Here is a 23,534-nt window from a genome sequence, read left to right on the forward strand (position 1 = left end):
TGGCACCAGCCCGGGACCGCGGACCCAACACACTCTGCACCAGCCAAGCCTGGCCAGTGCCGGAGTGGACAAAGACCCTGAGGACGACCCCACGGCGACTGTGACCCAGAGTCCGGCACCCAAGGACCCCCCTCGACATCCCGGAAGAAGCCTGCAGCCTCAGAACCAAGTGCCACCCCAGCCGCGATCAACCAGAGGGTAAGATTTCCGACGTCAAAAGGCACCCCGGCACCCCTGCACCCGGCGCCCTGCGGCCCCCTGTGCCCAATCCCGGGGTACCCACCTAACCTACAACTACCCAACTTACCTCTCGAAGTGGTGGTGGCACCTGAAACATCCTCGTCCCCGAGCCTGCAGCCTTTTTCCAAACCGGAACATTCCCATTGATTTCCATTGAGCGCCCGAGGGCTCAAAAGCACCCTGCACCCAGCCGCCCGAGTGGCCCTGGCAGTGCCCTCTCTACACTAACCTACTTCCCCACTTGCCCTGAGTAAGTGACCAGGAGCCCAGCTCCCACAGCCGCGTGGCTTGCCAGACAGCAGCCACCAACCAAGGCCCCCCTATCCCTCATAGGATAACATAGGGCCTAACTCTCTCTGCACCCGGCCGTTCTGAAACCGCTGAGGGTGAACCAACTGTACCTACCTGACACTGGGGGACCCCTGAGTCCATGCCCGGAATTTCAACTCTGCCAGTCGAGTACTTACCCTTAAACCGCTAACTTCATTTTCCTCATAGGGTAACATTGACTGGCTTTTTCTTCAAAAATCTTCTAAGTGTGAACTTTTCAAAACTGCAAAAATTCACCAAAAATCAGCCTAGTGACAAAAACGAATTTACTCACCTGCTCCCAGGTGAGCTCCCAGTGCTGGATCTTGGTGCCCAGCCCTGACCCTGAAAAGTGTTCACAACTATACTTACCTCTAACTCATTTTTCTCCCATAGGAAACCATTGTCTGCTTTTCTGTGAAATTTCTTCTAAGTGTCTATTTTTGCAAATTTGAAATATTCTTTTAAAATCGTATCATTTCTGCAAACGAAATTACTTACCTGCTTTTGATAAGGACCCCAGTCCTGGGTCTAGGCACCCAGTCCTGGATTACTAAAGTAACGATAAAGTACTCTACCTGCAATGTGAATTTCTTGCCATAGAGATCCATTGAATGTTTTCTTTGAAATATTTTCTAAGTGCTAACTTTTGAAATAGCTAAATATTATTTAAAAATCATTACAGTTATTAAGTCGACTTTCATCACTTGATTCTGAATACTGACCCAAGGCTGGTTCTAGGAGCCAGACCTGGAATTCCAAAAGTAATCTGAAAAGTAATTTATTACAAATAACCTGAATTTACCATTGAGCTCAATGCATTGTTATGTTTAGGAAATAGGATTGTTTATTGCAACCAACTGTGACTGTTTACACAAATTTATTGCTTAAGACAAAAGTATTTATATTCAACCTTTCATTCTGAGAAAGTATATTTTTACCCCCTTTGTGGTTCTAAAAATAAAACAAGCATATATTTTATATATACAAACCATTGGCCTAGAGTTCAGTTATTGAGTGTGTGAAACTATTTGCTGACTGAGTGTGTACAATAAATGCTTTACACTGTCCTCTGGTACTGCCTTACTGCTCGACCAAGCTACCACTTTTGAGAGTAAGGTCATACCTAACTTTGACCTCTATCAGCCTCTGGGGGACTGTGGACTCTGTACACCCTGTACCTATTAGGGAACAGTATATACAGAGCCACTTTCTCACATTATATGATCCGGGATGGGGGATCTAGGGCTGCTTCCCTGAAGCCTCATTGGGAGCAGAGGAGGAGGAAGAAGAAGAGGGGTTGCGTCCAGAACCTCTCCGACCCCTTTGCCTCCCTCTATAGGACCTATAGAGGGGATTCTGCTGTTGCTGCTGCTGCTGTTGCTGCTGAGGCTGTCGGAAGGAGCAAAAGGATGATCTTCCGAAACCTCTAAACCTTTTAAAACCAGATCCCTTAGCAGGAGCTTGCAGACCCAAAGACTTAGACGTTAACCTGCTGTCTTTAAATCTTTATAAGGCAGAGTCTGCCTTTTCTCCAAACAACTTCTGCCCATCAAACGGCAAATCCACTAAAGTGGCCTGAACATCCGCGGAGAATCCCGACGAACGAAGCCATGCCTGCCTTCTTGTGGCTATGGATGAGCCCATTATCCTCGCCACCGAATCTGCCGTATCCAGCCCTGATTGGATTACCTGTCTGGCAGCGGCCTGAGTGTCTGCAACTACCTCCAAGAAGGACGTCTTATCGCCCTCAGGCAACTTAGGGGCTAAAGACTTCATTGAGTCCATTAAGGCATGCACGTAACGACCCAGCAAGCACGTGCCATTGGAAGACTTTAGTGCCATACTTCCTGAAGAAAAAATATTTTTAGCCGCCTGGTCCACCTTCTTGGACTCCCTACCTGCGGGAGACTGAGGGAAAGCCCCCGAAGCGTGCTTTGAGCAGGAAGCCTGCACAACTAGGCTCTCTGGAGACGGGTGTGTAGATAGAAAATCCAGATCCCCAGGCGCCAACCTGTATCTTCTCGCCACCTGTCTGGAAACCGCCGGAGAAGAAAGTGGTTTTCGCCATACCTCCAAAACAGGCTCAAAGATGGCCTCATTACAAGGCAGTAAAGGCTCTGACGTGGAAGTAGGAGAGTGTAGCACCTCCGTCAGCAAGTTCGACTTATACTCTACTGAGGGTAACTGTAAATCTAACAGTTCTGCGGCCTTTTTAATAACTGTATGGTAGGGTGCCAGCTCTTGTGGTGGAGAGGATCTTGATGAAGAGTGCTCCCACTCCGGGGTCGTATCCAGGCCACTAGCCTCTTGTATCCCCACAAATTCATCAGAGGATGTGTCAACCTCACCTTCCTCTACCTCTGCCCTATACCTTCCTTCTTCCAATACCCTTTGGGCCTCCCTTCTTGATCGAATCCGGGGAGCCGGCGTCGTCTACGTCGTACGCGGCGTCGGTGGAGCCAGAGGTATAGGAGTCGGCGGCGCCATAGACGGAGTCGGCGGCGCCGGATGCGGCGCCGATGGAGTCGGCAACGGCGTCGAGGAAGGCTCTGAAGCAGGACGATCCAGCCGAAGCCGTGACGGTTCCCCAGACGGCGCTGGAAACTGCCACGAAGGCGCCATCGGCAGAAAGGGCATAAAGGGGGCCTGAGCATAATGCTGCTGCACCCTTAACGAATACGCCATGGGACCCACGGGACCAGTTGGTGCTCCGGATGGGAAGGCTGCCCTATTAAAAATACCATACATGGAATTTAAGAATTGTGTAGAGTCAGTACCTGGAGCAGGAAACTGAGGCGCCGTAGTGTCCTCTACTGGAGCCGTAGAATCTTCAGGTACCGGAGTAGGCTCTTCCCCTTGATCCTGTTCACCATCCGAAACAGGCGACTCCACTGGAACCGGAGACGACGCCGGTGACGGGGACTGCGCCGGTGAACGCGCTGGAGCCCGCTTCGGCGAAGGAGGTCCTCCCGGAGACTTAGAAGGAGAAGGTGACAAGTCCTTACTTCGACGTCGCCGGGGCGAAGTCGACCTTGACTTCCTGCTCTTCGAAGACCGGCGTCGTGAAGAATGTTTTCTTTTCTTGTGATGTTTCCTTGACTTCGACGACCTCGAAGTCGACGCCTCCGGCCTCGACTTCTCCTTCTTTCTCCCTCTCTTCTCCTTACCGATCTTTGCCATAAACAGCTTCGCCTTCCTTTCCTTCAATGCATTAGGATTCATCCTCCTGCAGCATGCACAATCTTCAACATCGTGGTCCGACGAAAGGCACCACAAGCAGTCCTCATGTGGGTCCGTCATCGACATATGGCCGCCACATTCCCTACAGGGCTTAAAGCCCGACTTCCTCGTCGAAGACATTACAGATTTTACAACAGTAACACCTTACAACTACTAAGTAGCAGGAGAGTACTGGAAAAAACCGTTGCGCGTCGACGGCGCGGAAAAAAGGGAACTGACGTCATGACGCCGACGTGGGCCTCTTATGGCTCCGGTGACGTCATACGGAGTCGCGAGCCGAGCCGATGCATTAGAACGTGGTCGACGTGGAGTGCTGGGGAAAAAGGTTCCGTGGAATGCTGGCGCAGGGGATATTCACAAGGTGAGGAATCCACTGGCAGATGTATCCATCAGAAACATCACCACTCTCCCCCAAAGTACCCCGGTCCTACCACTGTTACAAGATCTGGGTAGGAAAGCATTGGCGGATCTAGCAAGGCTTCGCCACATCTTGTACTGGCTCAGAATCTGGTGTACTTCAGAACTATCAAAATACGCTGCAGGTCTCAGGGATGTAATCATGACAGACCGGTTTAACAAGATCTGTTGGCTGAGAGTGGTTAGAACTTCCCTATCTATTATTGGTATGTCAAATTTGTGGGAAAATCCATTGTGCTGCCAATTCCCCTCTAAAGAGATTATAAAAGAAAGATATTCAGAATTGGTTTACCACAATAGACACAGAGATAGTGACAGTTCAATGCTAACTGGGGCTTTTTTAACAGTTAAGCCTTAGCCAAGCCTGGAATGGTACTGGGACGTAATATCCAAACCTTTCGATCGGAAGTTGTACTTTCATTTCAGAGTGGGAACCTTGCCTCTAAGAACATATACAGCAAAATGGGCCAAATCAGGCAATAGTAAATGTCATTTTTGTGAGGCACTGGAAGAGTCCTATGCCCACATCCTGTTCGTTTGCCCTGCCTACTCTGGCCCTCGCAAAGCGTGGCTGACACCAATCTGTAGGAACTTGGGTACCAGAACAAGTAGCATTGCTCTAAGAATACAGTGCACTGACACGCTGCCGTGTATTACAATAGCAGTAGCCAAGTTCTTAAGTTGGATGTGGATAATCAGATCCAGTACTACAGATGCTATTTGAAAAACCTTAAAAACTTTGACTGTGTGTTCCAGTTATATAAATGTGGCGATGCCTGAAAACATGTTCCTCTAGCTATTTTTACCCAGTAAGGCTCTTAATACCAATACGATATGCACTCTTTTTAAATTTAAAAATGGATCAAGTTTGCTGTATGTAATTTTAACGTTTTTATTCTCTGAACTTACTGTATTTTAATGTTGAAAATCATATTGTATTATTGTGATCTGCTTTTATGCCACAAATTGTCGAATAAAGCTTTGAAAATGGAATGCATTTAACAATCCATCTTGCAAAACCCAACTTGGATATGGGAATGTCCTTGTGTGGTGGTGCAAAAGCAACGAAAAGCTGTTTAGTTTTACAAAATGATTTAGTTCTTTCAGTGTAATGTAAAAGGACTCTTCGAACATCTAAGGTGTGTAGAGCTCGTTCTGCCACTGAATCAGGTTGAGGAAAGAATACAGGTAACTCAACCGACTGATTGATGTGAAAGGAAGAAACTACCTTAGGTAGAAACTTGGGGTTAGTACAAACAACCACTTTGTCTCTATGAAGTTGGAAAAAAGGTTCTTCTATGATTAGTGCCTGTAGTTCACCCGATCTCCTCAGTGAAGTGATTGCAATGCGGAATGCAGATTTCCAGGAGAGAAACTATAGTTCACATTTTTACATGGGTTCAAAAGGTGGGCCCATTAGTCTTGTGAAGACTATATTAAGATTCCACGTCTTGGTTGGATAACTCTTTTAAGTCCTTCATTGAAAGCTTTGATTACTGGCACTCTAAAAAGAGATAAGTGTTGCCTAATTTGTAGATACGCAGATGTGGAATGAATGCAAAATGTGGAACTGATTCCAGGCTGCAGTTGTCATGGCCGTGTCCGATACCTGAATTCCTGCCAGCCACTTGGCCAGCCACTGTAGCTGGGAGGCCAAGTAGTACAAAGTTGGGGACTGCTAGTCCAACTATGCACCAACTTCCTATAACCTAATTACTACTCTCCACTGCTACCTTTGCACAGTACCCTAATGGTCAGTAGGCATGTTTGCGCTGTACCTGTCCCAATACATACGTAACATGGTTAAAGTATCTGAGACGCTGTCTGTGGTTTTTTTTTTTAACGTGGACAATGCCTTGGATAGCATTCCCGGGCTCTGTCTCCAAGTCTAATTCCTCAGCTTTCCAGGCTTAATTAACGCAATCAGATGGCCCAAATAGGATGTTGCCCTTGTCATTTAGGAGAGGTGGCCCCTAACAGCGCTAGATGAATAACGTATATCTGCTTGTGGTAACAGATTTGTGTCTCTTCGACGGCTAAGCAGCATAAAGCAGTGACTTGTCCTGAACATCTTAGTTCTAGGTGACAACGTTGAGCGGGAACTCACTGACTACGGATCTCTTATCAAGGTGCAGTCAAAGCTCTCAAATTCAAAGACCTTCATGTGGAGCATAAGCAATGATGGTGCCTTTTTCTCGAGGATCCCTCAAGAAGGAGGAGGCACTCTCTTGCAGGGATAGGAATAAGCAAGAAATGTCTTCATTATGTGGACCCGATTAGCCAGCCAAAGTTGTCAGCAGTAAAATCCTTGAAGTGAAAATACCAAATTCAAATTCTTCTGTAAGTATGATAAAGCGTATCTGACTATTTAGGTGAAGAAACTAAACATCCTATTTTTATCCCAGTTGTTGTTGTTTGCTGATAATTACTTTATCATCCAATGAGATTGGAAACAAAAAAACAAAACACTTAAAATGCTGTTTTTCAGTGAATATCACTGGGTTTTAAAATATTTTGGGGAAAGAGATATCTCTTTTAAAAAAATGCTTCCTAGAATTCCATATATAAGTGAAGATATTCTAATAGTATATGCAAATCATGATGGTTTAAATGAATATTAGCAAGTGGAGTACCATCAGTCGTTTTCAATGTTGCAGACAGCCAAGAATTGCCAAAGCAGAAGTACTTCAACGTATATTTTATTAATTAACATACTCACGTTAATTCTTTTTTAACCTCTTCATAGTCCGCCTGACCTTTCAGCTTTTCTTCCAATTGCTGCAAAAAACAAAAATGCAAAAGATGACGAAAAAGAAAACTTCTTTCACTGAATACATATCACACATATTCTTGTCAAACTGGAGCACTGCAACAGACTTCTAATAACTGTCACACTTGAAGTTATCCACATAGCTTGCCTCCATTAATCATACTTCCACAGGATGCTCCTTGATTCTGCCTCAGTAACCAGAAAAAATGCCTGGGTGTGGTGGGTCTCATATATTCTGGAAACACACTTCAAATCTACAGTGTGGCTGGTGTAAGGGTGGTCTTTAGGCACTCAAGCAAAAGTATATAAACAAAGAACTTGTAAGATCCAACGTAGACTACTATAGCATCATTAAGGTTTTCCTACATGTAAGTGGAATTCACACCTCTCACACATTCCCCATGAGCAAGAACAGTAGAACAAGTTAATTAGCTTTGGTGACGCTCTTTCTGGTAGATACTTTATCTAATCGCAAATTCCTTAGCTTTGGAATACACCCAGGCGCCAGACTGGATCCAGAGAAAGTTTTCAGCAATGCTCCCATGTTCCACTAGATGGCGTTGTGTAACTCCATGGTGACGGTAACACCTGGTAAGTAACAGAGCGGACCACATATAAGCTCTGCTTAGTCTTTATATTATTTTAAGTGCCGTAAATCTTTGTCCTTCTGTGCACTCAGAGCATATTACCAATTGTCAAATGCAGCGTGCTGATTCCTAGCTGGAGTCCTTATTAAGAAGTTCAGTCCACAGAGCGGAGTGTTGTGAGGAATCTGTGGTCAAAACGGAGCATCCACAAGAAGGAGCATTACTGAAGTACTCTGCTCTTCAGACGGATACTCAACAGCATTCAATTGCAGCTGCTCAATCTCTGAGCGTGTAGGTTGTGGAGGCTGGGGTGTACGATCGTGCCCTCCTGATGAAAGTGGTGTCCAGATCAGAAGTTTCAGGTCCCATCATTTTGGGGCCCAGTGCAGGACCACCAGGATCAGCTCGGCCCGATGCATACCGATTCTCCTCAGATGCCGAGGTAGCCGTGGGAATGCATAGGAGCCCTGTGTCTCATTCAAGACAAAATGGGTCGAGTGCCTTGCAGGGAACTCCAACACGCAAAGGTTTCATCACGGTTTGTTTATGGCTGAGGAGAAATGGAGCTCACAGAATACCCTATTGGTGGAGGACATTCTGCACCGTGTCGGACGGAAGACCAGAAGTTCTTTGTTCTGCTCATCTGCTATGGAATTCAGAGACCCCACCTGATGGTTGATGTTCCTAGTCTTCCTAATACAGAGTCCAAGAGCACACTCCGTTTGTTGCAATGCCACATCGTGGTTAAGTTGTCTGAGAGGACCTGCACCAGCCTTCATTTGATGACAGCGAGTAAGGCTTTTAGAGCTAGACAGATTACCCTAAGTGCCATAAGGTGTAGGGGAAGCCAGCTCTCCCCTGGAGACCATCAGCTTCTGATCTCGACCTCTCCAGGTTGAATCCCCCAAACCAGCACAGATGTGTCTGTCACAACTGTGAAATCTTGCTGCAGATCGGATATCGGCCTGCCGCAGGTCAGACTGCTGCTAGTCAACCACTATCATAGATCCTAAGCTGTCTCCTGTAAGATCTGGATGAAGCCGTAGAGGTGGCCAGGACACTGGTCCCACTGATTTTTGAGGTTCTACTGCAAGGCTCACATGTGCAAACTGGCACTCAGAATGAGAAGGATGCACAAAGCCAGGACACACAGCAGCCTTAGAACCATCCATGTGGAGGCCCTAGATTGAGCCTGAAACATCAGGATCATATCCTGCATGGTCTGAACTCACTATGGCAGTGCAAAGGTCTTGAAAGTCAACAGGTCCGAGGTAGCCTTAAAGAAGGGAAATTCTCTGCGTGGGGCTCAGGAGGACTTCGCCTCCATGTTGGTAAACCCTACAAAATCAGGAGGTCAGCCACTATCTGGAGGTGGTCTGCGACTGGCTGCAGCAAGTCTGTATTCAGCAACCAGTCATCAAGGTATGGGTATACATGTATCCTGGACCTCGACAGATGAGCTGCAAGCAGTGCAACTACTTTCATGCACACTGAGGGGCTGAGTTAAAACTGAAGGTCAGCACAGCAAACCGGAAGTGTTCTGACCTCATCGCAAAATATAGCTGATGCCTGTGGGACTTCAAGACGGGTATATGAAAATATGCATTCTTCAAGTCTAGGGACACCATCCAGTGTCGTGGATCCAAAGTGGACAGAAATAGACAGTGAGCATTTTGAGTCCCTCACTCCATGAAAAGACATTATAGGGTTGAGGTCTCAGCCGTCATTTGGCACAGGAAAGTAGCATGTGTAGCACCCTTTCCCTCTCTCAGAGTCAGCATCTGCTCGAAGACTCCTTTGGATACGAGAAGCTTGGACTTCTTACATCAAAGATTGTGGAGTGATCTTCCTAAGTAAGCTCAGATATGGGAGGATGATAGGGCGAGGAAGAGCTGAAAGCAAGAGCGCAACCACTTGCAAGACAAATCTGTATGATGTAATTATCTCCAGCCAGGGAGGAAAATTGTATTCTACCTACTAGTGACTGGTCCTGAGACTGAGTACAAAATATAGCAGCTTGGATACCACTGCAGCAGGGTAGGAAGAGTTGGAAGATTGCTTTCTCAGCTGATGGGAGCGGCCTAGTCTGCTGCCACATCGTCTGCGTTGAAGGGATGGGAACTGTTTCTGTAGCACAGGCTGGAGAGCAGGCATTGTCTGAATTTTTGGTACCATTGGCAAAACTGCTTGGCAGGAGAGAAGAGTTTTAAAGATCGTGCTGTGGAAAAGCTATTCTTAAATTGTTCTAGCCCCAAATCAGTGGCACTAGACTGTACTGTTTGGAACAAGGTTCTGAGATTGTGCCGGACAGCTAGCAAGATCTCACTGACCATATCACAAAAACAGTTGCCATACCTACCCAAAAGGCATACAGCAATGAGAGACCTGTAGGCTATGTAGGCTAAAGAAAGCATTTTCTTGCCCAGCTTAGCATTTGTTGAGCATTTCCAAATGGGAAGTTGATCATGACCTTGTCTTACATTCTAAGACTTAGAACTTCGCCTCCTGTAATCGCATCGTCTTTGGGCGCATTAGAGCACACTTGCGCACAACTTAAGAGTCGTGACCAGAGCCTAAGCACCGTACACACACGTCATGTGGGTTTTTGACAGACCTCTGACTCCTGCATTCCCGGCACACAATGAATCCTGTTATTGGTGGCAACATTTTCTTTAGTGCACTGCCAAATAAGAATTTTGAAGCTAAGTTCCAGCTCCGAGTCAAGGGATACAGAAAGACACCGACCAACACGCACAGGGGTGGTGCTTACATGCGGCTCCGCTGTCACAGCGAGCCACACAGCACCAGACACAGTGCCACCAACTTATGTGCAGGAGCACTGCTAGAATTTTTTTTAGATGAAGTTGGATGCCTGGGAGCATTCTAAAGGTGATGAATCTGTGGTCAGAAGTATGTGTCGGAAATATTAATTTTGCTCTTAAAAGACTAAATCAAGTAAACAAAGGAATGGCAGAAAGTTAATGGGTAATATCCTGCTAAAGTGAATAAAAATAAGCATTTGCAATGCAATCGGTCTCGCCTTTGGGACCTTATATGTATTTAGCTATGCAGCACATTAGCCTGGGTGCTGAAACATCTACTGTTATTTACCATGGAGGGAAAGTAAGCACCAAACTGCATGACACGCCAGGTATGGGAACACATGGAGAGAAATATTGCCTTTCAGCGGGAAATGGTATAGTACGATGCTCTGTTTTTAACATAAAATCAGGGCCTTCGGTGGTCATATCACTGAAAATACAATATTGGAAAAAAAATATTATTGTCTGCGGGTGCTTGCGTAAGACAATTTCTATGGTCTGGAATCAAGAGAATACTTAAGTGATTCTGGTATTTTACTGACCTCTGCCGATTGTTTTCTATCTAGAAAGTTAAACAGAGTCAGTTGCCAGAAAATTTCTTTAAAAAATATAGTCCCTAAGCAGAACGCAATTCTGGTATTTTACTGACCTCCACTGGTTTCTTTTTATCAAAACAGTTAAATAGAGACAGTTGCATAGAAAAAAAGTCCATAAGCGAAAGCAGACAAATCCTAGGGCTGATCTCCAGAGCCCACAAAGCACAACCACACATAAGTATATACTAAAGTATATAAGCATATACTAAAGTATATACAAGAGGTCATGATTGTTCGAACTAAAAAGTTATAGCCGTCTTCTCCACAATGGGCATCTTTTACAGATGCATTTGCTTGTTTGCTCATCGCCTGGGAATCTGTGGCAAATAAAACAAGCATTTGCAACGCAATAGGTCTCGCATTTGCGAGGGTTTAAGCTATTAGTATTGCAAATGACAATGCCTTTTATTTCAATTTTTTTAAAGTAGGGAGGGGAGTTACAGTAGTGACTGGCTCAAGTGGCAAGACTTGAGGATCATTTCCAAATCACAGTCTTTTAATAATTACCAATTCCAGATCTAGCAGGCACTTGAATCCCTAAGATTGGCAGGGTGCATTGATTCTGCTGCCATGACACTGAGCCAGCGAGACATGGGCTGCTTACAACGGCACTGAGCCGGTGGGACGTGGGATGCTTACAAAGACACTGAGCTGGTGGGACATGGGATGCTTACAAAGACACACAACGGGTGGGACATGGGATGCTTGAAGGCCAATGGTTGAAGTCTCCAGAACTACACCAATGGTTAAAATGCGGATAGATGTTCGAATAGGGTGCCTGATAAACCCAATGAACCAGTGGGCGCAAATAACACTGTCCTTCAGAAATGTTAAATATTTTATTTGACCTTTAGTTAGAACGGAGACAATAGTGCGTTGCGTATCATAAACGGTCAATAAAAAATGACATAAATATAGTTTTAGATAAAGCAAAGTGTTTTTTAACTTTGTAAAATATTAATATTTTGTTTCAACGAATAATTGTTTAATAATAGCGATCTAAATGAAAGCATGTTTTTTCTATTAAAGGAAAACCTATTCCGGTGATGCTGTAGCAGGTAAAGAATACCCACACATGACGTATGACTGACTCTGCCTATCACACTTAACTGTCGCGTACCTGCCAGTTTCTCATTGTGTCCGTTGCCACCTGGTCTCCCCATCACGAGGAGGCACTTTTACTGAGATCTTTATTTGGGAAGGTAGCAGTTGTCCAAAATCCTTAGCACCACCCCAACAACTCTACCACCGTCCCAGAGTGGCACGTGTCACACACTGACTGACAGCCCGTGGGCAAACAGGGGCAAACACACTACTATAGGCGCACACCTGGGAGGGGGGTTGTGCACCCTTCTCACAATGCAGTAGCCCCTACCTTTCCCCACCGCAGCCTCCTGGATAAATGGGTAGAGAACATCAGAATGATTATGTTGCTCTCTGAGCCTCTGCCTACTTTATGCGCAGGTCACGTCTTTATCGTATTTGAGGAGATTCCAAATGGCTCAACTTCTATCTCGTATAAAATGGAGAACCTCTCACCATTCATCTCACTAAAATATTAATAAAACTTTAATAGTCTGCCACATGCTCTTCATCTACACAATTACTACCAACTGCCCTGAAATTGCGAGGCAACAGCAATTAACAGCGTGGTGGAGTGAAGGCCGCGGCGGGGATGGTCAACCTGACCCGTTGGGGGAGGGGCGATATCTGTTAGTATTGTTTATAGGAGCTACGAACCCCCAGTAAGCCCTTACACAACGTGGGGAATGGAGGGGTTGGGGTGTGCTATACATTAAGACTATCTCACACTAACACTAAACCTAACATTCCACACACCGGAGCAACTTTACAGAAAAATAGTAACTATTAAACAAACAAAAAATCCCTTGAGCTCGGATCATATAAAAAGACATTGCTCGCATTGTGTGTCCGAGAGTGACTCTACCGTGCTCAGGAGTGAGCCTTGGAATAGCTGTGCAGTGTATTTTTTTCATGCTTACACAAATCTCCCAGTGCGGGGAAGCGCTTCTCCTCTACCTGCCATTTTGAGACTCTTCGAAGAGAGCATTATGTATGTAGTATGAAGTGTATGTAGTGCAACCTACATAGCACATCATAAGCGGAGAAGTATCGCACAGCTAAGTGGGGCAATTACGGCAACCTGCTTTGAACAAGCTGTCGGCGTTGTGTGAAAAATATAGTGCGTCCCAGCCAATGAAGGAGACCGTGTAACGCCGCAAGTGAGAGATCCAATCCCGGTGGGCGAGTCAAAAGTGGACAGGGCGGTAACAAGGAGGGACTAATTAGACTCGTTTTCAATCGTGAGCCAGCATTTAGCATGGAGGATGATGCCAGTAAATGAAAAAGATGGGCGGGGCTTCAAGTCCGCCTCTGAAAGCTTCGGAATCCATATTGATTCCAAGAAGCCCTCGTGACGAGAGCAGCGCATGCGCGCTGCTAACGCCAGGCAAGACCTAAAAATATGCTACACATAAAGAACAAGTTACCAATGTATGAATAAGGTCATTGACAATAATCAGAGTACATCTAAGCAGAGTGTACTGGATTCTAAGATGGGATGTGGGCTGTTTATTGTGTCACAACAGTCTTCTTTAAGAGGAGTCTCTTCAGCTCTTTCATACATTGAAAAAGAGAACCTAGGAGATGTCTCTACGGATAGGGACATGTTAATCCAGATCCAGAGCGTATGATGAAAGCCTGTTGCCTAGATTTTTTTTATTTTTCACATGTTTTACTCTACAGTCTGATGGCTTCCTCGCTGCAGGTGTGTCAAAAGTAATTGGAGATGGTGAGATGATAAACCATGCCTGAAAGTACAGTTGAGCTATTCCCTTAAAACGTCTTATCCATTATATTCAGCTATTTTAGGTTATATTCTGAGAATAAAACAAATGCACCAAAAGTAACTTCATTCTGGCCATTTATATCATTTGAAACTTTAAATGATCACCATGATGGAGAACAAGTGTGACAGAAACCCCCAATAACTTAAATGTTTAGTCAGAGCTATGCTCACAGAAAGAAAAGGAACTTTAAAAAAAGGAAAATTCAAGACATGCATAGAAGCCATTCTAGGATCCAAGTTATGATTCCAAAGGTCCTGTTAGTGGCCTTGTGCTAGACTGTAGAATGTCAGATAAGATTGAGCACTATGGCCAATATTATTCTTTTGGGAATACTGTAGGTCTCTCTGGAATTGTTTTTTTTTATCCACTAAAATATTTTTTCCAACAACAAACTGAAAACAATGTCTAAACATCAAAAGGACAAATACGGAAATCACCTACAAACATTCTACAGAAAGTTATACAATTGTACATAGTCTACACTGGAAGTGAGGAGGGTGGGTGGGTTTTAAAGTGAGGACAGAGAAGACTCTATATGGATTTGGGAACCCATATCAGAGGGCCCACTATACTTTCAAGTCAGGTTCCCCGGATAGTAAGCTTTCGGGACAACAACACCCGTTATACATAGCCTTTTCCAAAGTCAAGCATCCGTGATGGGTTCCCATGGTGACGTTTCAGAGGTAACATTACCCAATCTTCTGGTAACCACAGGTTCTACACAAAAAAGGATCTTGCTATATCTGGGCAACTCAAGATATTTCCCCACTAGACCTAGTACAGCCAGCTGGGGTGAGAGGAATATCTTCCCCTAATTTTCTATTCGTTCTTACAATATATTCACCTAGAATGATTAAATCCCAGCATACTCCCAGATGGTGTTATAGAATCTATCTTCATTGAACTCAGCATGCCAGAACCTGTCAGGACCAGCCATATCATCAATGGTTGAATCATGTTTTAGTAGGTTCAATGGTGTATCTTCAGCTGGATTAACCGGAAGTTAGCCTAATTGGCAACTTTGCTAGAATACACAAGTAGCCCCTCCCAGCTGAAGTTTCAAATTGCGCTAAAGTCAGCACACCACCTTCTCCTGAGCTTCCACAGAAAGCCTACCTTGTTTTTTATAAATACATCATAGAAACACTTCTGAAGTGTATAAGTCAGTAAACATCCTGGCCTCGATACACGAGCAGCCAAATTAGTCATCCCAATGAACATACCCTCACTATCATACAGATAATACATTATATTTGCTCATAGTAAATCTGTAAATACTGATGAATGCTTCCTCAACTGCGGCAAAGTCCAGTTATTGATCACCATCAGCTGGGAAGTCCAACAGCCTTTTTTGACATATTAACCTCATCCATGTACATACTTGGGGAACAACATTGTGATTAGAGACCTACCACTGCTCCACAACAGACACCTGAAACAGTGGAGAGTTTGAAAAAAGGTTTCATGGATTGTATATGGAGTATTCTGAAAAACACAGAAAAACAAACTTCGGAGTAGCATCTTAGAGTAGAGCTAACGGCCATTTCCGCCCACATGAAATAATATTAAAATGATCAAATATGCACGATACGAAAGAACACCATGGAAGAGACAGAAATATTCAAAAGTGTACAGGGATTAACAAAGTTTCAAGTGCTAGAAGGGAATATATACATACATATATATATATCATTCTCAGTGAACAGGCAGAGAATTTCATTGCTATGATTAATGTAAATCAATTTAATCTAAAATTCACTGCCAACTTGAGTCAATCTAGCATAGCTTTTTTGGACACTGAGGTTTTCATTTCCAACAACACAATCCAAACTAGGCTATACAGAAAACACACTGCTGGTAATACCATCCTTCACGCAGGGAGTGCACACCCCAATCATCTTATTCACAGTATCCCATACGGTGAGATGCTTAGATTAAGGAGAATATGTAGCAGCCAATCTGATCTAGAGCTTGCACAACAAGCAAGTAAAATCCGATTTTTGGAGAGGGGCTACAGTGCACGAGTCATTAATGGTGCCATAATGAAAAGTATGCAAGTAGACAGACAAAAACTCCTTGATACTTATAGAACCTCTGACTCTGCGGTACCCATCATAACAAATACTATGCTACCACCAACAGCCAGTCCATTTAGGATTATCACGGGGTACAACAGACAACACTCAGACCTTTACAGAATCATCAATCGGAATTGGCCCATCATTCTCAGTGATCCAATCATCGGCCCTACTCTTCCACATAAAGCTTCTATCACCTTCAGTAGGGCCCCCTCCATGAAGGACCGTTTGGTCAATACCAGTCCCGAAACAATTGAAAGAACCACATGGCTTCAGACTAATAGCGGATTTTTTAAATGTAAAACCTGCAAATCTTGTATCCATGGTTCCAATACGAAAACATATAAGGATGGCTTCAGTGACAGAGAACATCCAATTGACAAGGTTTTAACATGTAAAACAGAATTTGCCATATACGTTTTACAATGCCCCTGCCAACTCAGATACGTTGGCAGCACGAAACTTGCCGTACACAAGCGCATTTTACAACACCTTAGGGCTATAACAAACGAAGATAATACCTATCCAGTGGCCAGACATTTTAAGGAGCATCACCATAGTGACAACAAGGGCTTAAAATTTTATGTCATTGACGCAGTGACGGCAAGCAGACGCGGAGGAGATAGAGAACATAGACTCCGCCAACTTGAAACACGATATATCTTACAACTTGATTCAAAACACCCTGGGGGATTAAATATCACAGAGGATCTCTACACTAGCCTACCTTAAATACTATCCAACATTAGGCAGGCAGCTGTATCTTCACTATAGGTTTTCACACCTTTTTGCAGGACCCAGAGGTATCTCACGGTCCTTCAAAATCGCATATATATTCATGTATTTATTTATGTATGCATCTTTAAACAGCCAAATATTTGGGTGAAGATAACATGATTCTTTCTGACACACACATTTTATGTACCCCCGGTGTTGCTGCTAGTCCTTGTACAGGGTGGCATTCGAACTTACCTGTGTTTAAACATAAAGTCACACTAGCACCCATTGAACATACGGTGCCCTTTTTCATTAGTTTCTCATGTATTTACTCATAATATCATTTTATGTATTGGCGAGGGCTCTCACCATATAGTATTTTTCCTTGAGATAACATCCCTTAGTCTTCTCTTATTTTGAGAATTGCTGGATATAATAATTTTTATGGAGACCTGCCCACTTTTATTAGCAAGGCAGAGATTTTTTAATAGAAATACTGATCTCCGTATGTCCTTTATATGGTTTTTACGTGTTTTTTACGTATTTTTTACATGTTTTTACATGTTTTCTACATTGTGCTTAATTTTAGTCATCAGATGTATAGGGCAATGTCCTTTTACCCGATCCAGTCAGTATTTTGATTTGAGTATTCCCCCCATTCTGTGACTTCAAGATTAACATCGCTATTTTAATTACATTTACATATATTCTTACTTTTTTATAGCTCACAGGTGGGGTTCATAGATTTGCACATCACACTTTGCACAAATCTTCCATGTGACTGCACATATGATATTAGTTCCATTTTAAGCAGACTAGCTTATAGCGTTACCCTTAGGGATTCATCCCGCAAATGTCAACTTAGATTTGAATATGATAGTGGAAGGCTATTGTGATGTTTTCTGTAAAAATGTTCCCTTACAGTTCACACACAAGAAGGGATATCCTTTCACCATACATCAGATGCATTTTCTCTATTGGACCTTGTCCTTAGACTTGTATTATTGTAGACTCATGAAGTATTTTATCTCATGATCTTTTAGATGTCCCTTTGTTTTAGCATCGTATCCTTACATTATAACTGTTGAATAACTGACACACGTCTATGGGTGTAGGCATGTGGAAATCAATATGCCTTTATGATATACTCAGGTGGTTGCGCTAAGCATATACAACAGCGATATTTTGCACAAATGAAAGAATATTTATTTATTTATTCTTGGTATAACTGTTTGCTATTTGCACTTACATTGATTTTAAATAATTTATATTTATTTATCTGATGTATATACCAATATAGGTTTTTAAAATTATTTATAATTCTAATTACCGTGCGTTTACTACTTTTAAATGCGTTGTTTTGCACAGTTATATCAGTCAAGTCTGTTGTCTATATCCATCTGTAGGCAGTCACATGATCAATCGAATGTTTGCACAGTCACTTTATAAGTCAACTCTTTACTGGTTCATGTTGTCATGTGATCAAGGCTCGGAGGAGCCGAAACGTTATGGCGGCAGAAAGGCACAAAATAAAATAATCAGCACTCAACTTTGGTCCGTGTATGCTGTGACGGTGTGGAGTGGCATTCGCAGCAAGCTTACGGATCTACTCATATTCTTGGTCGAGTTGTTTCGTACGACCAATACACGGGACCCTCTCCTCTTTGGACAACGCTGCATACGGAACTACATCCTGGTTTACTTGGATTTCTACGTCTCCGGAAGGAGTTCGGCGTTTGACCCCCCTGAACCTGAACGTGAACACACTGTACGAAGAACGGGAAGCTTCGGCGGATAACGAGTCGGAGGACGCGCAATACCGCGAGGAGGAACCCAGGCTTCGAGGCGCTACAAATTTCAAGGTATTCAGGGGTGGAGAGTTACAGTGCATAAGGCGCGCAGTTTGTTATTAAAGCCAACTGTTTGAGGCGCCTTGTTAATCTACGGAATAGTGCCAATAGCAATGTCGGCCGACAACATGAAAGAGCGGGAGGCTGCAGCAGCAATGATGTTTACAGACAGCCTACCATTAGCCACTAACATACGGGGGAGACTCAATACCAATGACAGTACCAATAACAGTACACTTAAAGAAAAGTTTAAAATGTTAGAAAAAAAGCTAAAAAACGAGCAGAGCAAATGGTGGGAATCTAAGTCCCTACAAGCCTACATTGACGTCAACAGGATCCCAAGAGGGCTGCGAATCTTAACGGCCCCAAGCTATGAAAACCCCAATCCGGACCTCATGAAAGAATGGGCGGAGAGCAACCTGGAATCGTCTAGACGCCTTACTTTAATCCTTATAAAATATGCGGATATAGACAGAGCCAAATTGCTAAAAGAAATTGCTACGATACATGAAGAGTTGGAAACAATTGGTGAAGCAGAGGAAAAAACCAAACTCACCAATGAGATGAATGCCAGACTCAAGAAAGAAGAGTCTGTGATCAGGGAAAGAAAAGCGTTCAAGTTTCAGCGAGACCGCAACGACTACGAACTTGGCCAAATATTTACTTTTTACAAAAAATATGATGCTCTGCGTGGTCCTTCGTCCAAGACATATTCCAAACACAAGGCGCCAAGAAACAAAGATCAAGCAGATTCAACTATATCGGATATCAGTTCAGCAGGAGAGAACGACTCTGATTCTGAACTTCGTGGTGCGGATATGCAAAGTGGATTAGTGAAACCCTCCCCAGGTGAAGAAATTGGTTTTTTATGCCACGAGAGGATGCAATCGCTAAGACCCAGGCCACAAAAGAATTACAACGAAAGCACATCAACTACAAACGCAGGCAGAGGAACAACGCGAGGAAGAGGGGCATCCTATCCCAACAGAAAGAGGGGCAGGGGCCAATGGCAGACCAACAAGCAATAACGTATTCTGATTCCAATCGGTCTATAGTCAACCTGACCCCAATGAACCTCACACAAAAAGAACAAGATATACTTAAACTAGGTCTTTCCTTTGCTCCTCAAACCAATTTGAACTATGCTTCAACCAGAATAGACATCTACAAAGCGGTCAGAAAGTTAAAACTCCGCAAATTCCACCTTCTTAACAACTTCAAAAAAACGCCAGCCCCCATCTCAAAGGATACGGACATAAGCGAGGCTTCAAACCAAGGATTTTCTCAAGATATTCTGGAACTCTGGGAAACTGAAGGAGCAGGTTACTCTGACACCCCGAGTCAAGCAGCAACATCAACACTTCCCATTAAACAAATAGCACCTAAAACCTCTTTCAAAGCGCCATCAACCTTCAGTCCTGTGATGCCACATGATGCAATAGACATTTTCCACGAGAATGTTATTGTTCAATTAAAAAATCTTCAGAGACGCATCATTAAAAACAAATGTCATTACAACAGAACCACTTATCAGTATGAAGCGTTAGTGACCAAACTCAGCAAAGAGAAAAACATCCTAATACGAGGAAGTGACAAAGGGGGCAACATTGTCCTGCTAACCAGAGCTGATTATGACAAGGAGGCCTACAACCAGCTCAATGACAGACAATGTTATGAACGTATCAATGTTACAACTTTGAAAACAACACAACAAGATTTCTACCACAAACTGACCAGATGGAGAAATAAACAATTGATTTCGGAGGACGAATTGAAATTTCTTAAGAATAAAAATCCAGTTACTCCATTGATCTACTTTATACCGAAAGTCCACAAAGATGAAAAGAAACCCCCCGGCAGACCCATCATTTCTGCAAGAGGGGGGCTGTTGGAAAAGGCTTCACAGTATATAGATTATTTTCTACAAAGTCACGTAAAAAACCTTGAATCGTATATACAGGACACAGGTGACTTTTTGCTCAAAATACAACAGATCACATGGAAGAATGACGATTGGATGTTGGCACTGGATGTGACTGCACTCTATACCAGTATTGTACATACGGATGGCATAGCGGCAGTGAAATATTACCTCACACGTAGACCTGAACAATATCAAGAACACAACTCTATGCTGTTGCAGATGCTGGAATTTTGTTTATGTAATAACATATTCATGTACAACAATCTTCTGTACCGCCAACTGCAGGGTGTTGCCATGGGGGCCAGTTTCTCTCCAAGCTACGCCTGTTTACACATGGGGGCTTGGGAGGAACTGGTCCTCAAGGTCCAGCACAGGTCAATTTTCAGTACCAATGTCATAGCCTGGTACAGATATATTGATGATTTGTTCGTAGTTTGGAGGGGCAGTAAAGAACAGGCAGAGAATTTCATTGCTATGATTAATGTAAATCAATTTAATCTAAAATTCACTGCCAACTTGAGTCAATCTAGCATAGCTTTTTTGGACACTGAGGTTTTCATTTCCAACAACACAATCCAAACTAGGCTATACAGAAAACACACTGCTGGTAATACCATCCTTCACGCAGGGAGTGCACACCCCAATCATCTTATTCACAGTATCCCATACGGTGAGATGCTTAGATTAAGGAGAATATGTAGCAGCCAATCTGATCTAGAGCTTGCACAACAAGCAAGTAAAATCCGATTTTTGGAGAGGGGCTACAGTGCACGAGTCATTAATGGTGCCATAATGAAAAGTATGCAAGTAGACAGACAAAAACTCCTTGATACTTATAGAACCTCTGACTCTGCGGTACCCATCATAACAAATACTATGCTACCACCAACAGCCAGTCCATTTAGGATTATCACGGGGTACAACAGACAACACTCAGACCTTTACAGAATCATCAATCGGAATTGGCCCATCATTCTCAGTGATCCAATCATCGGCCCTACTCTTCCACATAAAGCTTCTATCACCTTCAGTAGGGCCCCCTCCATGAAGGACCGTTTGGTCAATACCAGTCCCGAAACAATTGAAAGAACCACATGGCTTCAGACTAATAGCGGATTTTTTAAATGTAAAACCTGCAAATCTTGTATCCATGGTTCCAATACGAAAACATATAAGGATGGCTTCAGTGACAGAGAACATCCCATTGACAAGGTTTTAACATGTAAAACAGAATTTGCCATATACGTTTTACAATGCCCCTGCCAACTCAGATACGTTGGCAGCACGAAACTTGCCGTACACAAGCGCATTTTACAACACCTTAGGGCTATAACAAACGAAGATAATACCTATCCAGTGGCCAGACATTTTAACCCCTTCAGTGCCCGCCCCTTTCCCCGCCCAGTGCCGGCCGTTGCATTAGCGGGCGGGGTCTATGACGAGCTGGACTCGTCATGGGCACAGCGCCACCGCGGCCCATGACGAGTCCAGCTCGTCATGGGCACTGAAGGGGTTAAGGAGCATCACCATAGTGACAACAAGGGCTTAAAATTTTATGTCATTGACGCAGTGACGGCAAGCAGACGCGGAGGAGATAGAGAACATAGACTCCGCCAACTTGAAACACGATATATCTTACAACTTGATTCAAAACACCCTGGGGGGTTAAATATCACAGAGGATCTCTACACTAGCCTACCCTAAATACTATCCAACATTAGGCAGGCAGCTGTATCTTCACTATAGGTTTTCACACCTTTTTGCAGGACCCAGAGGTATCTCACGGTCCTTCAAAATCGCATATATATTCATGTATTTATTTATGTATGCATCTTTAAACAGCCAAATATTTGGGTGAAGATAACAGGATTCTTTCTGACACACACATTTTATGTACCCCCGGTGTTGCTGCTAGTCCTTGTACAGGGTGCCATTCGAACTTACCTGTGTTTAAACATAAAGTCACACTAGCACCCATTGAACATACGGTGCCCTTTTTCATTAGTTTCTCATGTATTTACTCATAATATCATTTTATGTATTGGCGAGGGCTCTCACCATATAGTATTTTTCCTTGAGATAACATACCTTAGTCTTCTCTTATTTTGAGAATTGCTGGATATAATAACTTTTATGGAGACCTGCCCACTTTTATTAGCAAGGCAGAGATTTTGGAGTAGAAATACTGATCTCCGTATGTCCTTTATATGGTTTTTACGTGTTTTTTACGTATTTTTTTACATGTTTTTACATGTTTTCTACATTGTGCTTAACTTTAGTCATCAGATGTATAGGGCAATGTCCTTTTACCCGATCCAGTCAGTATTTTGATTTGAGTATTCCCCCCATTCTGTGACTTCAAGATTAACATCGCTATTTTAATCACATTTACATGTATTCTTACTTTTTTATAGCTCACAGGTGTGGTTCATAGATTTGCACATCACACTTTGCACATTTGCACATATCTTCCATGTGACTGCACATATGATATTAGTTCCATTTTAAGCAGACTAGCTTATAGCGTTACCCTTAGGGATTCATCCCGCAAATGTCAACTTAGATTTGTATATGATAGTGGAAGGCTATTGTGATGTTTTCTGTAAAAATGTTCCCTTACAGTTCACACACAAGAAGGGATATCCTTTCACCATACATCAGATGCATTTTCTCTATTGGACCTTGTCATTAGACTTGTATTATTGTAGACTCATGAAGTATTTTATCTCATGATCTTTTAGATGTCCCTTTGTTTTAGCATCGTATCCTTACATTATAACTGTTGAATAACTGACACACGTCTATGGGTGTAGGCATGTGGAAATCAATATGCCTTTATGATATACTCAGGTGGTTGCGCTAAGCATATACAACAGCGATATTTTGCACAAATGAAAGAATATTTATTTATTTATTCTTGGTATAACTGTTTGCTATTTGCACTTACATTGATTTTAAATAATTTATATTTATTTATCTGATGTATATACCAATATAGGTTTTTCAAATTATTTATAATTCTAATTACCGTGCGTTTACTACTTTTAAATGCGTTGTTTTGCACAGTTATATCAGTCAAGTCTGTTGTCTATATCCATCTGTAGACAGTCA

The 23,534-nt window shown here is 43.2% G+C and overlaps 1 protein-coding gene across 3 annotated transcripts in view; it reads right to left on the reverse strand.

The window, feature by feature from the left end:
- Positions 1-23,534, reverse strand: part of CUX1 (cut like homeobox 1) — a 1,097,219-nt gene that overhangs the window by 562,452 nt on the left and 511,233 nt on the right. For all 3 annotated transcript variants that reach the window (XM_085649842.1, XM_085649843.1, XM_085649841.1), the window contains exon 12: positions 6,929-6,987. In XM_085649842.1, coding sequence (XP_085505968.1) covers positions 6,929-6,987 — 59 coding nt within the window. The remainder of the gene's footprint in view (positions 1-6,928; positions 6,988-23,534) is intronic.

Source organism: Triturus cristatus, chromosome 3_2 (genome assembly GCF_964204655.1).
Source record: "Triturus cristatus chromosome 3_2, aTriCri1.1, whole genome shotgun sequence".
Classification (NCBI taxonomy): Eukaryota; Metazoa; Chordata; class Amphibia; order Caudata; family Salamandridae; genus Triturus; species Triturus cristatus.